Here is a 22,240-nt window from a genome sequence, read left to right as displayed (position 1 = left end):
ATTACATTGCATTAGTTAGGTGTTAAAATGTATTAGTAATTAACTAAACTAATTAGAAAAAATAATATAGCGTATTTATATGCATTTATGAACCTAATACTTAATTTTATTTGAATATCCATACTGTAAATTGCATCTAACAATAATGAAAGTTAAAGTCAAAATAAATAATTTTTTAGAGAAACACTCTAAATCACAAGTACAAATATCTTAAAACAATAAAAACAGAAAATTCTGAAACTAGAGTTAGTGTATCTCAAAAACAACAACGTTATAAAAAAAAGATTTCTAAGAACTCATAAATAATCTCTGTTGAACATTAACCAAATCGTCTTGAGCTAGTGCTATGAATTGACTCTTAGGTCTTAGTTGATACTTAATGATAATAAATAGTAATTGATACTTAATATCAAATGATGTTGTATACAATCTGACAGATATTTGCATCTGCTACGAAATGTAACATCATATATCCATAATATGATATTTACGTATCATCTGTTAAACTATTTAGACTATGATACCTTTTTTTGCAGTTTATACCCATAATATAATTTGAACTTTAGTCTTTGATACATTGAACAAATATCAATTAATGTACTAAATTCAGGATTTTATTTATAACAAACTAACATTTATTTGAATCTGATACAAAATGATACATATAGAAAGTATAGACTATTTTAATTGTGTATCAGATGTAGATACTCACTTTAACTTGATAAAGTATAAATGTATATTAAACTTATATATGATACTAATTAAACTTCACATACTCATTATTATGTATCAGGTTTAATTATAGTATATAATATAAGATTCAACAAATTATAACCTATTCTACAATGTGAACTTTATAACTTCATACATTCATAACACCTGTTCAAAACGAGAATAAAATTAGAATTTAATGTATCTAGATAATACTTTAACTTATGATACATGACCATATGAGAACAATACCTTGTCATTAATATATCAAATTTTTGAAATAACTAACAAAGGAAATATCAAACATCTATCAAAAATTTATATCTAATACTCATTACAACTTGATGAACTAATATTGTTTATTTGGGGTTGATCATCAGTCTTTTTTGTCGCTCCTGTACCATTGGAAGAATATTCAAGTACACCCATACAAAAAATAAATTAGAAAAATTCACCTAGACAAAAAAATAAGATTAATATTAGGAATTGTAGTCATCAATGGCAGAGAAATTAATTAGAAACGACGCCGTTCTCATAAGCACTAGAATTGTTAATCTCAGATGAATTTAATTCGACCAATGTAAGATGAAGAAGATGAAGCTTAAAAAAAATGAAGAACAGTAGAATGGAAAAGATGAAAACTTGATTTGAAATTAATTGTAACTAGAGAGAGAAATTTTGAAATTCAAATTGGGATCAAGGATGTAACTGATTAGATTATGGGAGTGAAATAAGGGAGAGATTTAAGGAACAAAAATAGGAAGGAAACGTGGATTGTTGTGTTAGGAGTAATGTGTCTGCTGACTTAAAAAATAAGGAATTTTAGAAATATTTTAAAATAGTAGGGATTAATAGAAATTATAAAAAATAAAGATGTGTACATAGATCATTTTTCCTAAGTTTTTTAGGTGGCTCGAAATAAATTTTTAGATCGTGATCCAAAAGGTCTATAAATAACAAGAAATATTAAGAGAAAAGAGTCATTTACTATAAGAAAAGGTCCATAGGTTAAAGGCCTTGACTATATATGGCCCATCTAAGATTGGGCTTAGTTAGTATGCTGTGAAGAAAATAACAAAATTCAATGATATATAATTGAAATCTAGACAAAAATTATTAAACTTTCGATCAAATTGACTAAACTTAAACAATATGTGTTTGGACTTTAGCCTTATTAACATGCGCCACATATCTGGTATTGTTCTTAAGTGAATATACTTACAAACTTTACACATTATGAATATGACTTAAGTGATAATCCCTAAATTCAGTAGATATACACTTAGCCGATAATTATACTTTGGGAATTGAATTTATCAAACTAAAAAACTAACTAAATCTTGGGTCACTAAACAATTCATTTCACCTCTAATGATGGAAAGTAGAAGATATCCCACAAAAGTGAAATTTTATTATGTGAATTCTGATTAATCAAAGTTTAAACAAATATCGAATATCATATAAAAGATCGAAATAAATGAATAGGCGGTGTAGGAAATAAAATCATATGATATTTGTATGAGTAAGAAGTTACTCAAAAATTCAAAAGTATGACATCAACCAGTTTGAAAATGTTTGATAGCCTCTCTTCTCAAATTAAACACTACTTACAAGTTGAACAACTTTGAGTTATAAATAAAAATTAATTTATACAATGTTCAATATATTTACATAATATTAACTAAAAAAGTTATTATAACCTTCGGAAAAAACTTACCAACAAATTCATAAAACAACAATTTTGAATATCTTTAAATGAAATATTAGAAGGAGTTGCATAATCTATTTTACCTTCAAACAGATTTATGTCTTAAACATAGATAATCCCTTGGTGGTGTCAGTGGCAGAGCCAGGATTTTCAATAAGGTGATTCAGAATTTGTAGAAAATAGACACATGGAGTAGCCGAAGGGGGTTCAACATCTACTATATATACATAAAATATTATTTTAACCATGTATAAATAGTATAATTTTCTGTCGAACCCCCTTTACCAAGGTGGCTCCGCCCATGGATGGTGTCCATTAATTTATGTTATAGATATCAAGGGTGTGTTTGGTAGGGAGGAAAACATTTTTTGAAGTTTCAATCACTTTCCTCAAATTTAAAAGTGAATTCCCTAAATGGTCACCCAAGTTTAGGGTATTGCCTTGAAATATCATTTATGTTTCATTTAGGACTAAAATATCACTGTTTTCTTTCAAATTTACTCAACACTCCAAAAACACCACTATCTCCTAGTTGACATGACAATATTAAAAAAATAGAGATTTTACGATTTTTTTTACCAATGTAACTTTATGACGTGACAAAAAATCACTCTCTCACGCGCCTAGTAGAGTCTGATTTCAATTTCTACGCTAGGTGGACAGAAAAGGTGCACGCGTCGGATGAATAAACAACCGAATAAAAAGCTAATATTCTTAAGTATGAAGATATATTCTTAATAAACTAAATTTTTTTTTAAAAAAAAGTAAATAATATGAACATTATTTAAGTTAAATAGGTGTATGAATTAAATTAGTCTATTATTAAAAGAAAGACTATAATAATATGTCATATCAACTAGAAAAGAGTGAGAATTTTGAAGTGTCAAGTATATTTGAAGGAAAATAGCGATAATTAAATGATATTTTAATTCTAAATAAAATATAAATAATATTTCAAATCAATTCTTTAAATTTGGATGACTATTTAAAAAATTGACTCAATTAAAATATTTACACGTTAATTCAAAATTACTGTCATAAAAACAGAATTACTCAATAACCATACTGACAGAAAATAAAAAGCACTTAATATAAGATAGTTGAGATGTGTACTCATTAAACATGAAACCATCACTATAAGAAAAACAAAAAACACAAAATTAAGCAACCACCATCCCTAAATAAAAAAGTGCATATAATTGGAAACAAGTGGGGTGNGTATATATATATATAAATATATATATATATATATACACACCATATTGTCATAATTTGCTTCATCATCACTATCTTCCCCATATCATCTTTACTCCATTAAAGCTCAACAATATTTATAAAAAAAATAAGATAATATTTTTAAAAATATTATACAAATACAAATTATAAAAATACAATCGAAAAAAATGGGAACAGAGTTTATTGATAATAATTCTTCATCCCATAATGAATATCATGATCATGAAAAAGAGCTTGATGCTGGTGCCCTCTTTGTTCTTAAATCCAAAGGTAATTATATTTCTTTATTCTATGTTCAATATTAATAATTACTTCATATTAATATTTTGATTTATATTTCCTTTAATCGAAGTTATAATGGGATGAATATGATCTTTTCATGTTTGATCAGAAGTTTCACCTATTAATATTAAAATAAAAATATTGAGTAAAATTCAGATATATCTATTTTTAGTTAATTAGTTGTATTTATAATTAAAAAATAATCAATATTATGAAATTTTAAGCTAATGGTGAATATTTCTAAAAAATAAAAAACATTTGGTAAGTAGTGATTTTCATTTGTAAGAGGTCTTTTACTCAAAGTGAATTCAGATTAATTTTAATATTCTACAAAACTAATAATGGACATGAAGTGAAACTAAAAAAGAGTTAACTCAATTTTCTTAAGATTTACTATGCATAGTTGGATATTTATTTTCGACCGTGATTTAATAATTATATTAAGATAAATTATCTACGTAATTATTTTTCGAATCTTATTATCACAAGATGCTTTCAATTAATAGAGAATATCATACAAGTAAGAAGATTCTTTTAATAACACTAAATATAGATTCTTTCATTTTATTTGGACTTTCATACTTTGGGAGTTGGTTGTTTTTTTGTCACTTAATTTGATTTCCATATTAGTATGTGTTGTAAGTTCATCAACTATTTATCATTAATTAATTAATTAATGTGTTGAAACTTTAACTAAATTTTAATGGTCATTAAAATAATTATATAAAAATGATTTTTTACTATTTATTTATTAGGCCAAACTTGTCATTTTATATGGACACATGCTAAGATATAATATCTCGTTGGGATACACACTTACAACTGTTAATCATTTTATAATATATAGCTTAAATTAATTATATCATATTTTATTATTATATAATCTCACAAATCAACGATTTTAAATATCGAAAAATAGGGTTCATATTAGAGTTATGATTAAAAAAAGATAATTAATTATGTAATTATTAAATAATAAATAAAAATATAAAAAGTTTAACAACGAGATCACGTTAAATCGATCATACATATAAAATCAGATTATTTTTTTTCTTTTAATTCTTTAGACTTAATTTTCTTTGTTAGGAAAAATTCAAAATATTATTAAATTTGCTGAAAAAACATCACCTACTTCCCACAGTGAAATTAATGTCTTATCAATTTAAATTATCAAATTTTCAGCCGAATTTTCTGTTTTCTTTTTGTCTTTTTATTAAAAGTAAAAAAACCAATAAAAAGTCAACCGTCATGTTTGACTAAATTTACCTTCAATGCTGACAAAGTTGTTATTTTTGTTCAAAAAATGTCAATTTACGTTTTATATATATATATATATATATATATTTACTTTTTCATATTTTAAATATTTACAGGATCGTGGGTGCATTGCGGTTACCACTTGTCAACTTCAATTGTAGCTCCACCATTGTTGAGTCTTCCATTTGCTTTTGCTTCACTTGGATGGTGGGGTGGGATTTTATGTTTGGTGATTGGAGCTATTGTCACATTCTATTCATATAATCTCTTGTCCATGGTCCTTGAACACCATGCTCACCTAGGTCGTCGCCATCTTCGCTTCCGCGATATGGCTAACGACATTCTAGGTACGTACATAACGAGGTCTATACAGTTTTATACTATTATCGTCATCTGAAAGTTAGATTATCAAAATATTATATATAGCACATGCATGTGGAATAATAATCCAAAAACAAGACATAGTAACCAACATATGTTTGCATGTTTCTTTGATATACATATATACTTCATTTGTCTCGTTTTATGTGGCATTTTTCATTTTTCGAGAATCAGATAGTTTAATTTCGACCGGATATTTGCATATGAAATTTTCAAACTTTTTTAAGATGAAATTTATATATTTGTAAACTACGTAAAGAGTACTATAAGTCACAATAATTGATAATTCAAAATGTTAAAAGGATTTATGAAAAACTTACAGTCAATGATAGACTTGTTTGAATCTCGAAATACGAAAAGTGTCATATAAAATAAGACGAAAAAAGTATATAACTTAAAATCGGTGAATTATAATAATAAATAAGAAGGGGTCCATGTAGCTAGTGTATCATGATAAAAACTTAAATCATTTTGGTAGTAATTGAAAAAATAAAAACCATTTTGATAAGTTGGACTATTTTATACGTATATATCAAGTTGTTAGAATAAATTGGTTATATGTATTTTTCACACCATATAATATTAGGTACCAAAATTCATATAATCTAATATTGTAACCTTTTTCTTGGGTTACGTGCATCTTTTCTTTTTTTGCTTTGTATTTTTATATGAGTGGACATTTTCTTTTGAGTAGCCACCAAATTTGAAAAGTCATACTAAATAATTAATTTTTTTAAATTGAAACACAATTTAATATTAGAGTTTAATTTCTATAGTGACAAAAGTCAAAGAATTATAATGTTATTAAATCATGATTGAAGAAAAATAACTCTTTATCACTCTGTTGTATAATAAATAAAATTAGTAACTCAAAAAATAAAATAAAAGGTTAAAATATAGTTACATTATAAAAGTGAGGAAGAAAACAGTTTGATACATTAAATTTTTATTATATATAAATATGAAAAATTAAATAATAACAAATCGTTTTTATAGCTCGAACTCGTAAAAAAATCTTGTGTGATAGTACTTATATATAGCCTAAAGTCAAGCTAATATTTTTGACCCACCTACTCCATTTAGCACAATCTTTTTTCTATTGTCCAAAAAAATATAATTTTCTTTTTCTTTGGATCCATAATTGCCACTTGATTCTTAATACTTAAATTATTTATTTATTTATATAAAACAACAAAATCTAATTATATAATAAATTTTTACAGGACCAAGGTGGGGCAAATATTATGTTGGACCAATTCAATTTATGGTATGCTATGGTGCAGTAATAGGCTCCACTCTTCTAGGAGGACAATGTATGAAGGTGAGTTTCTTAAATAAAACTTAGACCAAAGAGTTTATTAAAAAAATATGTATTTTTTTATTTATTGTTGTCGAGTTTTAAATTTTACTAGATTAAACTCGTATACGTTATTAGATTTTTTAAAGGGCAAAGAATCTTAAAAGTATTTTAACTTTGTCCAAAGTTTTTGTTACGATACCAAACTTTGGAATGGACCTTTTATCCCTCCCTCAAACTATTTATTAGTGTATTTTAAAAATATATATATATATGTCTACATGGACATCATAAATATTGCATTATTTTAAATAGTAACGTGTCCACGAGGGCACTTATATACCTTTAAAGCACATTATTAATTAGTGAAGAGGATAAAAGATTCTCTATAAAATTTGGTATCGTAATTTCGACCATGCAGTTTAACGTATGAAATTTGAAGTCTATGTGGCTTCTTTTAGTCGTGTATACGGTATTTTTACTTTTCAAAACCATCATTATGGAGTTTTATTTATGAAAATTTGAAACTTTGTGACAGTGACTAGTTTTTAAAGACAGATCGAAAATCAGACAAGTAAACAATATTTCTACTTATAAAATGTTTAAAAAAATTTATACTGTCAATGTATACGACTTAATACGAAAATAACTTACTTATAATATCTTTTCACTTTTTTTATTTTTTTTTTATTTTTGCAGGCAATTTACTTGCTATTAAACCCAAATGGAGCTATGAAGTTATATCAATTTGTAGTAATATTTGGTGGCTTAATGTTGATTTTAGCTCAAATGCCATCATTTCACTCACTAAGACATATCAACTTAATTTCTCTTCTACTTTGTCTTGCTTATAGTGCTTGTGCCACTATTGGTTCCATTTACATAGGTATAAATTAATTTCTTTATCGTCAGATTTTTCTATAATAATTATTTTCGATGATAATTATGACGACTTTTTGTTATATATTTTTGCTAGGAAATTCGTCGAAGGGACCTATTAAGGACTATTCAATTAGCAACGATAAGGAAACTCGCATTTTTGGAGTTTTTAATGCAATAGCTATTATTGCCACCACATTTGGAAATGGAATTATTCCCGAAATTCAGGTTAGCTAGTGTTTTCACGTGAATTACTCTTGAAACCATGAATAATATGAATATTCATCGATTAACTCAATCTATTTATCTGTTTTAGACATAGATGAACTAAATATTTTATATGTTTTTATTTAAAAGTTTTTTTGACCCGATCGTATATAATTTGATTCGACCGTTTATCACTCACTCCTCGCTCATAATTTTGTTTTTGTTTTTTTCTTATCAAGTCTTACCAATATATATCTAGATTTTTAATACATCTCTAACTATTTACAAATCTTGACGAGTTGTAGGAATTATATTTTGGGCAAAGTACAGAAATCACATATTTTTAAGACAAAATTACAATCTATCCCTTAAAAATTTATAATTACAGAAATCCTTCAAACTGATACATTAATCTGATGCGCGAGATACATTAATCATTAAGTAAGATATATTACATTTTATACATGATACACTAATATGATGTACACATTATACGTTATACACTAATATGATGCGCGAGATACACTAAACTGATAAGTAAACTAAAAAGTGAGATTTCTGTAATTTTTCCTTATATTTTTAGATGATATTTGACGATTTTAATATAATTATTACAGGCAACAATAGCTCCCCCTGTGAAAGGAAAAATGTTCAAAGGGCTTTGCATTTGTTATGCAATGCTTTCAACAACTTTCTTCAGTGTGGCCATTTCTGGATATTGGGCCTTTGGTAACAAAGCTGAGGGCCTCATTTTAAGCAACTTTACACAAAATGGCCACAATTTAGTCCCAAAATCATTTATCTTCTTAACCAATATCTTCACAATTCTTCAATTGTCTGCTGTTGCTGTGGTATGTTATACATTATATTGCTTTGTTATTGTCCACGTATCAGATGTCCAATATTAAACGGGTTGAAAATTTCAGAAATAGCCACTTTTCCGTCTCTTGAATTGAGAAAATAGTCATTGTCGTAGAGTTTTTTAAATTTCACATGTGATTGTTTTTTCTAAAGAGTTATACACATGTGAAATTGAAACTCCAGTATGATGGCTATTTTTTAAATGCATGACTGAAAAGTAGCTAGGTCTCAACCCTTTGGTACGAAAGTAGGTCATAGCATCTCAATGAGTCATTTAATGAACTAACTATACTTATGGTGTGAGCTATACAGAACAGTATTTCATCATCCTAAACGTGTGGGAATCTTACAAAACCCCACATTTGACCATGTATAGAACGGGAAAATTTCACAAATAGCCACTTTTCTGTCTCTTGAATTGAAAAAATAGTCATTGTCGTAGAGTTTTAAGTTTCACAAATGAATGTTTGTCCAAGAGCTATACATATGAATGTTTGTTGAGCAAAAACATTAATTCTCTCTTTAAATGATCGTAGTCTATTTTTACCTCATGAACTAGCTTTTAAAATTGAGTCAGATTCAAAATTCATTTTTTTAACAAATGAAATTAGTTTTTCAAAACAATCTACTACAACAGGTTATATTATACAAACTTGCATAAACTATTTACACTATCGACATATATAAGTTTGTAATCCGTATGAATACATTATACATTCACTATACACTAGCAGTATTACGACTAACTGGTGTGCATTTTTGCAGGTATACTTACAACCAACAAACGAAGTACTCGAAAGGACATTTGCAGATGCTAAGAGCAGTGAATTTTCAACTCGAAATGTGATCCCACGTCTAATTTCTCGATCAATTTCAGTCATCATATCGACTACAATTGCAGCAATGCTTCCATTTTTTGGAGACATCAATGCAGTAATCGGAGCATTTGGTTTCTTGCCTCTTGATTTTGTGTTGCCTGTGATTTTCTTCAATTTGACATTCAAACCATCAAAGAAGAAGCCAATTTATTGGATTAACATGTCAATAGCAGTGTTTTTCTCAGTCTTAGGAGTCATAGCTGCAGTTGCTGCTGTTAGACAAATTAGTCTTGATGCTAAAACATATCAATTATTCGCAAATGTTTGATAACTTTTTTATATACTGAAACAACATACATTCAGTCCCAGTATAGAAATAGGGGCGGATCTATTATTTATACAGAATTTATAATCACTCATTTCGTATTACACTTTAAATTTAAGTTACAAATAATATGCATACAAGTTTTGTTGATTGGGAAAAGCTTATAGATTTACTATGACTATCTGCAGCTTGCATAGCTACATTGACAAAATTATGATCATTACTTACAAAATTTGTTTAAGCTATCAAAACTGTGTTAATTTTGATGATACTCAGTAAAGCCAGGAAATATGTTTACAACAGTGAAGTAGAAATACACAAACCCCGAATGCTAGTTACATTCGCGCTTCTGGAATCTGCTTCAGTGAAAAATTGGAACACTGATAGCAATGTAGCTGTAGCTTCCTCCGGAAATTAAATCAGTTGTAACCAATGGAACGATCACTTTTCAACACTCGAGATTCCTGAGGCCTCCAAAACAAGCCAGTGTGTCAGCAGAGCAGAATGAAATTATCTGATATGTTGTTTGTAATCTATATTCTGAGGAGCCAGAGGGAACATTTTTGGCATAATTAGTTGTTGTCTATTTTCTATGCAAAAAGCATCTTGAGTTCCTCGATTCTTGCAGTCCGAACTTCTTGGTCAGTCAAAGCACCAGAAATCATACGTTGCTTCCTAGCTTGGACTGCCTCCATTCTTTCCTCTACTGAACCCTGCCAGCAGAGAAATATGCATGCAAGGGTTCGATGACTTTACGAACATGGTTAAGAACTCAAGGTGCAGTAGAGCATATGATTTCAGGTAAAGCATTTACTAAAGAAGGTGATATTGTTACATGGTGATCCAATTAAAAAGTTCTAGTTAAGCAGAAGGGTGCTTAGCATACCTTCACAATGAATCGTTTGATCATTACTTGCTTAGTTTGTCCAATACGATGAACACGCATGACCGCTTGTTCCTCAACAGCTGGATTCCACCAAGGATCCTAGAGATAATAGGCAAAGATGAAAACAGTATATATTTGACGACAAAAGAATCACAGAAAAATAGATGCATACAAACAGTACACATCATGGGGCCGTCATAGTTCTTTGTAAAGAAATGACAGCACAACATCTAAAGCCACAAGGAGACAAGTACCATGACAAAAGCATTAGATGCAGCCGTCAGGTTTATCCCAACACCACCAGCCTTCAATGACATTAGCAACACCTATACAATATTCAAATTGATTAAGGCAACATAATTAATTAATACAAATATTATAACCAAAGAGGCTTCAACGATGACAAACCGATATGTCATCCTCTTCTGAGAACTTCTTTATTACTTTCTCACGTTGTTGTTGGTTTAACGTCCCATCAAGGCGAACAAATGGAATACTACTACTGCACAAGTATGGATGTAAACAAATAAATTAACTCAAAAATAAAGTATGCAAAATATGAAAAAAACTGTTACAAAAGGCAATTGACAAATCAATTGAACTTCAACTGTTTGACAGGAGTGTTTCAACTAATGGTCGGAAAAGAGTCATAACCTAAATAAAGAAATATCCAAGCATTAGTAAAACTGGAAATCTTTCTCAGTTTCTGTATCCTTATAAGCATGCATACCAAGACTACTATAATTAATTAGTTTGCCATAAATTGATAATACCATGATGTTCATGGAGTTTCTTATTAAAAAGTCACCTTAAAAGACAAACAAGTTGCCAAATACAGTTACGAAAATTATAAGTTCTTCAGATTCTAACATGAACAGAAATGTGGTGGTACCGAGAAAGAGGAATCTGCAGTAGATCTAAGAAGGCAGTCCACTGACTAAAAACTATGCTTTTGGAGCCAACAGAATGAAGACGTTTTAATTCAGACAACAAGGCTGATACTTTTGATGACTCCACCCAATTCTTTTCAATATCAACCTGAAAGCGGTTGTCTGATGGGGCTGTTATAAGCTCCTGCCTACTGACAGTGTTTCTGCAGGAGTCGAATTTATATAATGTCAAAATATGCAGTTGATCTCATCTTATAGAATCATGTTCTGTAGTAATAACTTGCAGGAGAATACCTACAAACAGGACAGAGGCCTGAATTAGAACTTCGCCAGCTTGCCAAAAGACACTCTCGACATAACCTATGAGCACATGGAGTCAACACAGCATCTTCAAAAGCCTCAAGACAAATAGGGCATTCACCCTGTTCTCCATTCCGCAACTCTTCCACAACCTCCTGAATATAAGCACGTGAAGGGACATCCTTGCCTTCTCCAGTCTCCTTACCACCCTTAAGGAAACGTTTAGCAAGCTTATTTAGATCAGAGAATTCTTGAGTATCACCTCGACTGGTCAAAAATAAACCCCATCAGCAAATATAAATTAACAGATAATATTTTGTAATTATTAGCTATCAGGTACTCCAGCTGAGTCCACAGTCTAGACACAGAAGCAAGCTATGTAAACAATCCAAAAGATCTGTAAAAACAATTACACCTGCCACTGCATTATAAGTCAAGGATGATGCCCAAATAAATAAAGATGCTGACGGACTACTTGAAAGAAAAAAGAATAAACAATCCGAAATAGCACTTACAAGAAAAACAATGATCACTTTCTAGAAAAACTAGAGTCAATAACCTTTCTGGACACTGTATTTACTTCATAGAAGTATCTTGGATCCACAATTGCAAAGATTTTGAAATTTCAACTTGCTTTTCTTTCAACAAAGAAGCAAAAAGAAGTGCTTCCATTCACTCCAATCAGAAGTTAGAATGGAAGCATGACCCACAAAACCAGAACAAACCGAGAAAGCAACAAAAGAAGAAACAGATAGAAGTCAGAAAGATCTTCCCATTATCCAAAGCATCACAACGTTATTATGTTCACAACTTCCTCTGTCCAAACTCAAAAAATGTTCTTCAGTAACGAATAAGCATGCAACTTACTTTTCTTAATTTCCATATGGAACATGCGCTAATCCAAGAGCTATCAGTCTATCACACAGCTTGAAGTTCAGAAAAAATCATATAAATCAAACACTCCCTTTTGTCTATGTCCTATATCACCCTCCTATAGTCTGAAATGTTCCTTGACTAAGATATGCAACTTAGTACTAGTACTTTACTTTACATAGTTGCTTCAAATTCACATGTATATTCATAAACCATAACAAATATAAAAAGATTCTGAACTCTATTCATTATCAAACCAAGAAGATAATTTTCAATTTATTTCCATTTTTTTTAGATTTCCTTAGCAAAAAGACTATTTCAATCCAAGTTTATAATGTGAATTAATTGGTCTAACTGAATACAAAAATTGGTCAAGTTGACAATAATGAGAAATAGGAATATCTATTAGGGACAGAGGGAGTGATGAGAATCACATACATTCAGAAAAAATTTGAATACAAAACCAAACCTTGAACTCATCAACAGAGAATAAATAAGTGCCTATTGGAAAGAGTTACACAATAAATTTTCTGGAGTATAAGTTCATTTAGACAAGAAGAAACCACAGAATAACAAACTAAAAAGATAGATAAGCGCATAAATAAAAGTCCAAACCTCATGACAAGAAACGGATGGTCACAGCACTGACGAAGCCGCAAAAGCAACTCCAATATAGAAGCATAGTTGTGGAGAACCCGTCCTTGCTCAACAAATTGATCAAACTTCACCTGATATTGGAGATATAGAACTATTGTAAAGGAAATAAAGGTGCAAAGGGTATCCAAGGATAAAATATTTCATGGACAGAGTGATCAATGTTGGTAAAACCTTGGATCTTTTATACAAAGCATCATAGAAGTCGCGCTCTGCTTCTGTAAGTTCACAATATATCACTTGAATATCTGCTGGTGGTAGAACTAAAATTGGTCTGCGATGCAATAATACCAGATGCAATATAACATTTCAATAAACCTGAAAATAACCATTACAAAAGAAACCAAACAAACGAAGACAACAAAGATATAAGATTAGTGAATCCCAGGGATAATTCTAACCTTCCTTCCCTATCTGTACTAGACTTTGTTCTTCTCAACATAATCAGACTTAATATTGATTGAACCAACTTTAGCCCCCTCTCATCTCCCTCCTCAAAAGGTTTCTGAATAAGCTTGTTCCACCTAAATATGATCAAGCAGACAACAGGTTGAATGTCATTTACAGTAACATGAGAAAAATTCAATCAACTGTGAAAATCACTCTCTCACGAGAACTAAGCTTCATATTTCCCCAAATACAAGAAGGAACAGCACTTGTTGCAGCACCACAACCAATTTCCTCATACCAAAATGGTAAGGATCAAGACTGATGCCAGCAAGATTGGTGAGGTTTTAGTTGAAGTCACATCAATGGATAATTAATTCAAAACGGGGTCATTTAATAGTCATTTTCAAATCTTAATCAGATAACAAGACCATATGAATGAAAAATCAAGCTGCTGTAGATCATTTGACAGATGGGGGCAAACTGCAAAGTCACAATAAAAAGGTATATGCTACAGCCTACACTTTCTACAGCCTTCAATCTAATGCAAGGTGTACTCAACAACAACATACCCAGTGTACAGAAAGGTAGAGAATCTTAGAAATAGCATCAGTCATCAACAATTCAACACCCGCCTATGACATTTTAGAAACATAATTATATATTCATTCAAACAATTAGTACCCCACCACAGTGTCTGATAAGCTTCATGAAAACAAACACGTTTGAAGGTTATATGCAAGGGATCCACATCTTACCATGCCCAGCTTCCCCATGGTTCGACTCTCAAAAATCTTAGTAGACTGTAAATATCCTCCAGATTGTTCTGTCAGAGGAAAATTGTAAGTCCCGTAGCAAAATGAGGTGAATATCAATATACCTTCTCTTGAAAAAGCATATGAGCACTGGTAAAAAACTATAAGACGGCAACAAATGCTATATTTAAGGATATATCCAGAAAATGTCTGAATCAAATTAAGGGGAAACTAGTATATAGCTAAGATTACCTGATCAGATTAGTGGTATCCTCAAGTGTACTTAGTAATAATCAGCTGATGGACACCTAACTGAGCAAAAGGTATCTCAATCTCATGTATGGTGAAGCTTGCTAAAGGGTCTGATTACCTAAGACATTGTCCGACAAAACCGCTTAGTACTTCACTAGGTATCTAGCTCTATGGAGTCTTGATAAGATAATTCTTTTAAACTAAGATGTTATTCTAAAACTGCAGCATTAGTACCATAGAGATCCAACAACAGGCTCAGGACCAGCCAAGAAGGATCTATCTGAAAGAATATGACTGCATATTGTGTAAAAGAGGTGAATATCCGGACAGTTGATAAAATGTAGAGTACTCAAGAACATCAGTTTTTCAGAAGATCTATATTGTTTTCCCTCTGGAAAGTAGGGAAAGAAGAGCGGCATGAACTTGTTTCTCAACTTACAGAGAGAAAAACTATCATCTACAATCAGTTCAGACAATTTAAGTTTGAACATCTGGTTCAGCTTTGAAACATAACAGGACAAATACTCAAGATTCAAGGCACGCTTAAAACTTACAAAGTCATTAAAATAAGACACACGACCAATCTAGCAATAAAAGAGATGGACCAAAGCCTTAATAATGTAGCATTTGTATGAATCTAACCAATAATTGAATCCAACAGCTTTTACCTCTCTGAGAAAAACTATGAAAATAGCAAAACAGTATGTTTTACTTCATAGGGAAAAGAAACTTTAATCTCCAAATAATGCTAATAATTCATCATTAACAAATTTTACAACTGTAACACTGGATACCTGGATAGGGGTACCAGTAAGACACCACCGACGGTCAGCAATAAGAGCAGCGGCAGCATTTGAGATTTGGCTTTTGGAGGATTTGATAGTATGTGCCTCATCAAGCACCACTCGAAACCATCTAATAGAGAGAAGGCCCCCACTGTCCTCAGCATTCTACATGAGTACAGAACATAAATGAAGACACAAGGACCTAGACCAAATTAGCACAAAGTAGTAACCATACGCAAACAAGTTGAACGCAGAAACTAAAACTACAGTTCGAAGAATCAAAAATATACCTCGGCAGAAAATTCGGAGGCCAACACCCCATATGTTGTTAGCACGACATCACTTCGAGCAAGCACTTTTGCATCCTTTGATCTTGTCTGCCCATAGTAAACATAAACAGATAGAGCCCCAGGTTGTGCATGGGCTTCAATTTCTGCCTACAAGTGACGGATTCATCTTCAGATATCTATATGTAATATGTGAATCCCTTTTATTTTCTTTTGGTTTGACAATTGTGTAGAGCTGAATATGCCCAATGCACCAGATTAGTTCCTAAAAACATAGTAATACTAATTTTCCAGTTCAAGTAGATATGTACCTTCCATTGACCTAGTAGTGTCATTGGACATATAATCAGATTGCCACCAGAGATAAGTTTCGGCTTATGTTTTAGAAGCTTATCAAGACTAGAGACTTTTGCTGATTTCTTCGCAAAAGTTGGAGAATGACCTAAGATATTACTAGCTTCTCCATTTTCACTGGACAGCTGATTTGTAGATTGGCTTCCTGATGATCCACCTCTTTCAGAATGACTGAGGAGGAGCGATATGGTCATTATAGTCTTCCCTAGCCCCATGGAATCTGCCAAAATCTTCAGAATATTCTCAAGTCATTAGGTGGAAAGTGCATACATACCACTAACAAACAAAATATCCCAAAAAAGCAAAAGAAGCATAGCATCAACATACTCCTCCTCTAGCCATTTCAAGGGTACTCGGAAATTCAGTGGTTGCATCACCCGAAAATGCATTCAAATAAACAACAAGCTCCCTCCTGAAATGTATATTTAGAATACAGAATGTGAAATAAATGGTAAAAGCATGTAAGCCAACATTCACATACTCGTCCTTCAGGCAGTAAGCATTCCAACATGGGTGCAGAGTTATTGCTGCTTCATCCGTGTTTCTTCCCCTCTCCAGTTGCGTCATCCAATGAAGTGCCTGCTTCTGATAGGGTCGCAGTTCGCACTGGAGCGTACTTGGTGGTTCCATTTCCTAAAATATGATTGTGGAAGTATTTAATAAGCACAAAGAAACCATAGGCAAATGAACAATGTTGAGTTGGCCATACCTGTAGCTTCGAGCTATCAGCTAAACCAACAATATAGTCAAGATCAGTATCAGAAATTGACTCATCATTGTCAACTTTATCTCCATCTGCAGATGAGGAGCTTTTGGATAAGTTTGCACGCAATAATGAGGCAGGACCTATGGAGCTGTCCTGTGGAGACAAATGAAGCATTAAAACTCAACATTTTAATCAATTGTAGGTCGCAGCTAATCTAAGAGAGTGCAACCCTAGAACAACATCTTGCTACTCTACTTTAATAGGATAAAGCGGAGCAAGAGGGAGAGAAAAACAAGTGGAAACTCTCTTCTTGTCTAACCTGTTCGTTCAAAGGCCGCTTCTTCGTGTATAAATCAGCTGGAGTAAATTCTGCCTAATGACGATCAAAAAAGAAACGGTGAATTAATCTCACTCAATCATCCATGAGATGGATTCTTATAATTAGGCAGGATATGCTGATTCCAACTGACAAACAAGTTGTCGTAAGAGGGTTATAATTCATAATAACTAAGATCAGAAAGCATCACTATTTCCTAAAGCATAAAGAACCAATGAAAAAATTATCACCTTCTTAAAAGGAGTAAGCCCAACCAAATGGAACAAAGTCGGAAGGGGATGAACAACTGTATCATCTGCGGGATTGCTTCTAGCCTTTAGTGATGTCTGATGGCTTTTACGAAACATGGAACTGTTAATATGCACTCTGCATATAAGGAAAAGTTGATCAAAATCACCACCATCTGTATCGCGTCTCGTGAAACTGGATTCCTCACCTCAAATGCTAAACTACAACAATTAAAACTACTATCAGAGTACCTGACAGACAAAAGAACAGAGTCCATAATCCCCAATATATTAGGGGCTGATTTGCAACACCCTTCAATTCTGATCTTCTTATCCCTCACCAGCGGCAGAATGCATCGAGCCCATTCATTTGGAATACGCCCAATCTGTCATTCCACAACAAAAAACCACAAAAAATTAGGCTTATCAAAAAGAATTTCATCAAGAAAGTTCAAGCATTCCCCTCTGTCACGCCCTAAGAAACTAATTGTCAATAAATTATTTCTTCCGACCAATTCACTCCACATTCAGAAGCAGGCGCACCCACTGCCCCAAGCTCAAACAATATTATGTGTAAGAGAACATATATTAAAATGATTCACCACTGCATTTAACCCCTTCTTATTTCTTTTCAGATATGGGTGTTCTTCGGACCAACTTGCTCGTATCTTAACTGATCCACCAGGCAGCTTATCCAGCCCAAGAGCAGAAGTTGCCAAGGTAATTCTACCCACCAAGGCTGGAATAGATGGTTTATAGCAAGTGTTGTAGTTTGGATTTGAACGTGGGATCTCCAAGTTATCACTCACATGCCCCAATGAGTGGTGGATCCAGGATTTAGAAGCGGTGCATACTGGAATATATACTCCCTTTGTTTCAATTTGTTTGGTTGGTTGGTTTTGACTTAGCACGGAGTTCAAGAAAGTAAAGAAGATTTTTGAATCTTATGGTCTAACATTAAAGATATGTAGAATCCTGATAAAAAAAAATTAAAGATATGTAGAATGTAGCAAAATGTCCTTTAATCTTATAGTCATAAACATGTCATGTGGAAAGTTAGAATTAAGGAGTTATCAATAACAGAAAGACACATTCTTTTTGAAACGGATTAATAAGGAAAGTAAGACAAACAAATTGAAATGGAGGGAGTAACTTTTTTTTGGTATAGCCGTCCGGTATCTGGTACCTACTGGCCTAATAATCCAAATTAACCATTCATGGTACCTATTGGACTGACTCTCGGATTCTCCATTCCCATGCTCCAACACGAGACATCCGGTTAAGGGTAGAGGATGAACGTTCATCTCATCATATTTTTTGGTGGTTCCAATATATATCTCTAACTATATATATATTCATTCATACATATGTAAAGGTTCGAAGCCTAAAGTTGTGGTCTTTGCTGAGCTACAGAAGCTTTCTACATCCCCCACCAGCCTCAACCACTAGACCATCCTCTCCAAGACACAACCATTGTCCTAGCTCCACGTTGGTTTTGAATGCAACTTGACTACTGTAAAACCTTGGCAGCTTCCTTCTCCCATTTTCTTTATATGTTCAATTGTCTAGCGGAATTCCATCAAATACAACAAAAAGAGATAGATTTAAGGGGAAGGAACATAAAGAAGAAACCAATACCTCTCCACAAGCCTTTGTAGAAAACCTTACAATTTCAGAACACGCAGCTGCTTGACGCCCTCGTCCACCTCCAAACTTCCCAGGTGAAGGTGAACTCAATTTCTTCTCCATTGGGAACGTAAAATCAACTTCATCACCAGGCTTCACAATCCTCCCTTTACAAGTTGACATACCAGCAACCTCACCACACCCCACATACCACCATTCACTCCCCATTTGACACCCAGCTCTCTTACCCACCAAATCATTACTCCCACATTCACTACCCATATCACTTCCAGCCCTCTTACCCACCAACCCATTATCCCCAAATTCCCTTTCAGTATCCAATCCTTCATTCAAAGAAACTGTACTAATCTCATCTTCTTTGATCTTACCACTATTACTACTAACATTCCTAGCTTCCGAATTCAAATGGGTACTAATCTCAGCTTCCTTAATCTTACCACTATTACTACTAACATTCCCAGCTTCCGAATTCAAATGGGTATTGCGAATTTCAGTTTTCTTAAAACTCGGGGTGTCGAATATGATGTTTATTGCAGCTGTAGGATCGTTTTTCGCCATGTGAAGTGATCTAATTATGTCCATCTCTGTATATTCATCGCCAACAATTGAACGCACCATTGAAACAAGCTCCTCCGTGACTTTGATCCCCGCCATTACACTGAATTCCAACAGAAAAAAAAAACTCCTATAATTACAGTGAATTCCCAAAATCCCCAATTGAATTTTTGAATTTGTTGAAGAAAATAGTGAAAATTTGAAAAACCCTAAACGGGTTTAGAAATGGCGGGTACGAAAATAGAAATGCATGCGGTATATTACAAGTTCCCGCTACAAAAGTCCTTCTGCATTCGGTTTTTCAATTCGATTTTATCACAATTATTTAATTTTTATTGTAAAAAAGTATATATTATATTTCAAACCAAACTAATTTGGTTTGATTCGATTTCTTTACTTCGGTTCAATTTAGTTGGTGTTTTAAGATTGATTTTTCGTATAATGAAAACTAAAACGAGACAAAGTTAAAATATAAGATAATTAAAAATTTAAAACTTTGTTAAGGAATGATGTATCTCTCTATGGAACGAAAAATTTTATCATGAATGAGGCACAACTTACGCTAGTTGTATGAGAGAGTATTTTATTATTATTATATTTAAATTCGTGGGATCTACACTTTGTTTTTCTCTTTCCTTTTTTTCTAATTATCTTTTTTTTTTCTTCTTAAATTTATTTTGAAACTGATTTAATTACTCTCTCATTTTGTACATATGAAAATAATTATTTATCTATTTGTTTAAACCAATTTTTTTAAAAAAAATATATATTTTTTCAGTAAAAATAAAAAGGCATCAACATACAAAAATTCAAGTTAATTTTTTAAACGGTCACTTATATCATATATATTGACCACTTAAATTATTTCTATTTCTTTTTTCTCATTTTTCATTTATAATACTTTAAAAAATTTCACCTTCATATTTCGTATCATTTTTATTTCTACTTTTAAAATTTATGTAAAACTTATTTTTACTTTATTTGAAATTGATGTTTGATCATGAAAATTTAAAATATAACTTTTCAACTTGAAGGTATACTTCAAATTTAAAAAACAAATTAGTACAATCTATTTTAAACTTGAACTTTTGTATGCTCGTGCCTTTTTTATTTTTAATGATAAAATAAATTTTTTAAAAAATTGATTAAAAAAATAGGTAAATAATTATTTTCATATGTACAAAATGAGATAGTAATTAAATTGATTTCAAAATAAATTTAAGAAGAAAAAAAAAGAAAATGACAAAAAAGAGAAAAACAAGAAAGAGAAATAGGAGGCAAAAAAAAGTGTAGGTCCTACGAATTTAAATATAATAATAATAAAATACTCTCTCATACAACTAGTCTAAATTGTATCTCATTCATAATAAAAATTTTCCTATGAAACACTTATTGTGCCAGTTAAAAGACTATATTTATCTTTGTCAAGAGCATTATGCTTCCAACTACTTTTCGAGAAAAACAACGACAAAGACGGTTCCTTTACATAATGTACATTGATAAAATTATGTTTGGGTTCCTCTTGGCGATTCATATTTGAAGTTACTATTAAATTGTAAATTTATTATTATTTTGATTTGTTCATGAATGATTTAAGTAATTGTTAGTTGACTTTTTATTTTTAGTTAAGAGAATACCAACATATATATAAAATTATTTTTTAAATTTTAATTTATTAAATAAAAGTTTGGTTCTTTGATGTACCGAAGTTCTTAGACCCTTATCGAACATCGAATTGAAGAAGAATCGAACTTTTGAAAAAGAACAACGATATTAAACCGAAAAAACGAAGAACTAAATCAGTTTAGTTCAATTCGATTTTTCAATTTTTCAATATTTATGCCCACCCCAGGAGTTATGTTCCAACTTCCTACCAGTTAAATATACGATAAGGTGTTTCGAAATAATTTTATGTGTATTTTCATATGGATCACTAAAAATATATACTTCATTTAATTATATATGTTAAACTTAATAGATAATTTGTTTCATATTACTTACTCTATCACTTATCCATATTACTAAAAGTAGTTGTCACAAATTTGTAAAGCACTTTTTTTTAAATGTAAACAAATTTGTAAAATTTGGGATAAATTAATAGAATTAACTTTTTTATTATGATTTATTAGATTAAGTTGTAAAACTATTGATGACTCAAATGATGTTGATGTGTATAATTAAAAAATATGATATATTTTATCGATTAGTGTATCTATTTGATGAACTATCACTCACAAAATATTTTTAATATAATAATGAAAAATATTTAATAGAAATGATAAGTCATATGTTTATCTATTTAATTAAAATCGATTATAATTCAAGTATGTAATTAAAAAAAAATTGAGATTCAAGCAATGCGTAGATTATATTATACATGTTT

General features: G+C 31.2%; 2 protein-coding genes across 4 annotated transcripts; one reads left to right on the top strand and one right to left on the bottom strand.

Annotated features, from left to right (window-relative positions):
- Nucleotides 1-3,691: 3,691 nt before the first annotated feature.
- Nucleotides 3,692-10,121, top strand: LOC107002901 (GABA transporter 1). Its single transcript, XM_015201108.2, has 7 exons — nt 3,692-3,925; nt 5,311-5,541; nt 6,799-6,896; nt 7,572-7,758; nt 7,849-7,979; nt 8,576-8,809; nt 9,585-10,121. The coding sequence occupies exons 1-7, from the start codon at nt 3,823-3,825 to the stop codon at nt 9,963-9,965; spliced, it is 1,365 nt and encodes a 454-aa protein (XP_015056594.1). The 5' UTR covers nt 3,692-3,822; the 3' UTR covers nt 9,966-10,121.
- Nucleotides 10,032-20,104, bottom strand: LOC107002900 (DNA repair protein RAD5A). Of its 3 annotated transcripts, XM_015201105.2 has the most exons (20): nt 19,294-20,103; nt 17,908-18,041; nt 17,659-17,794; nt 17,411-17,464; nt 17,095-17,244; nt 16,867-17,018; nt 16,713-16,797; nt 16,343-16,615; nt 16,035-16,181; nt 15,754-15,909; nt 14,711-14,778; nt 13,967-14,089; nt 13,740-13,839; nt 13,527-13,639; nt 12,033-12,305; nt 11,741-11,941; nt 11,257-11,350; nt 11,103-11,174; nt 10,849-10,947; nt 10,032-10,675 (listed from the first exon to the last, which is right to left on the bottom strand). In XM_015201105.2, the coding sequence occupies exons 1-20, from the start codon at nt 19,954-19,956 to the stop codon at nt 10,553-10,555; spliced, it is 3,216 nt and encodes a 1,071-aa protein (XP_015056591.1). In that variant the 5' UTR covers nt 19,957-20,103; the 3' UTR covers nt 10,032-10,552. The 3 variants fall into 3 exon arrangements, 2 of the variants coding, with proteins under 2 accessions (XP_015056591.1, XP_015056593.1); XR_003575284.1 differs by lacking the exons at nt 10,032-10,675; nt 10,849-10,947 and having other exon boundaries at nt 11,153-11,174; nt 11,719-11,941; XM_015201107.2 differs by lacking the exons at nt 10,032-10,675; nt 10,849-10,947; nt 11,103-11,174; nt 11,257-11,350 and having other exon boundaries at nt 11,812-11,941; nt 12,037-12,305; nt 19,294-20,104.
- Nucleotides 20,105-22,240: the final 2,136 nt, after the last annotated feature.

This window comes from Solanum pennellii, chromosome 11 (assembly GCF_001406875.1).
Source record: "Solanum pennellii chromosome 11, SPENNV200".
Taxonomy (NCBI): Eukaryota; Viridiplantae; Streptophyta; class Magnoliopsida; order Solanales; family Solanaceae; genus Solanum; species Solanum pennellii.
This window is presented reverse-complemented; position numbering and strand designations above follow the sequence as displayed.

Bases quoted from the DNA above. Each gene is read 5' to 3' on its own strand.
- LOC107002900 (XM_015201105.2), bottom strand. From the start codon at position 19,956: ATGGCGGGGATCAAAGTCACGGAGGAGCTTGTTTCAATGGTGCGTTCA. The intron at 16,798-16,866 runs GTATGTGAATGT...TATACATTTCAG, and splicing joins GCTTACTGCCTGAAGGACGA to GAGGGAGCTTGTTGTTTATT. The intron at 11,175-11,256 runs GTTTGTCATCGT...AATATTGTATAG, and splicing joins CAGAAGAGGATGACATATCG to GTGTTGCTAATGTCATTGAA.
- LOC107002901 (XM_015201108.2), top strand. From the start codon at position 3,823: ATGGGAACAGAGTTTATTGATAATAATTCTTCATCCCATAATGAATAT. The intron at 3,926-5,310 runs GTAATTATATTT...AAATATTTACAG, and splicing joins CTTTGTTCTTAAATCCAAAG to GATCGTGGGTGCATTGCGGT. The intron at 8,810-9,584 runs GTATGTTATACA...GCATTTTTGCAG, and splicing joins AATTGTCTGCTGTTGCTGTG to GTATACTTACAACCAACAAA.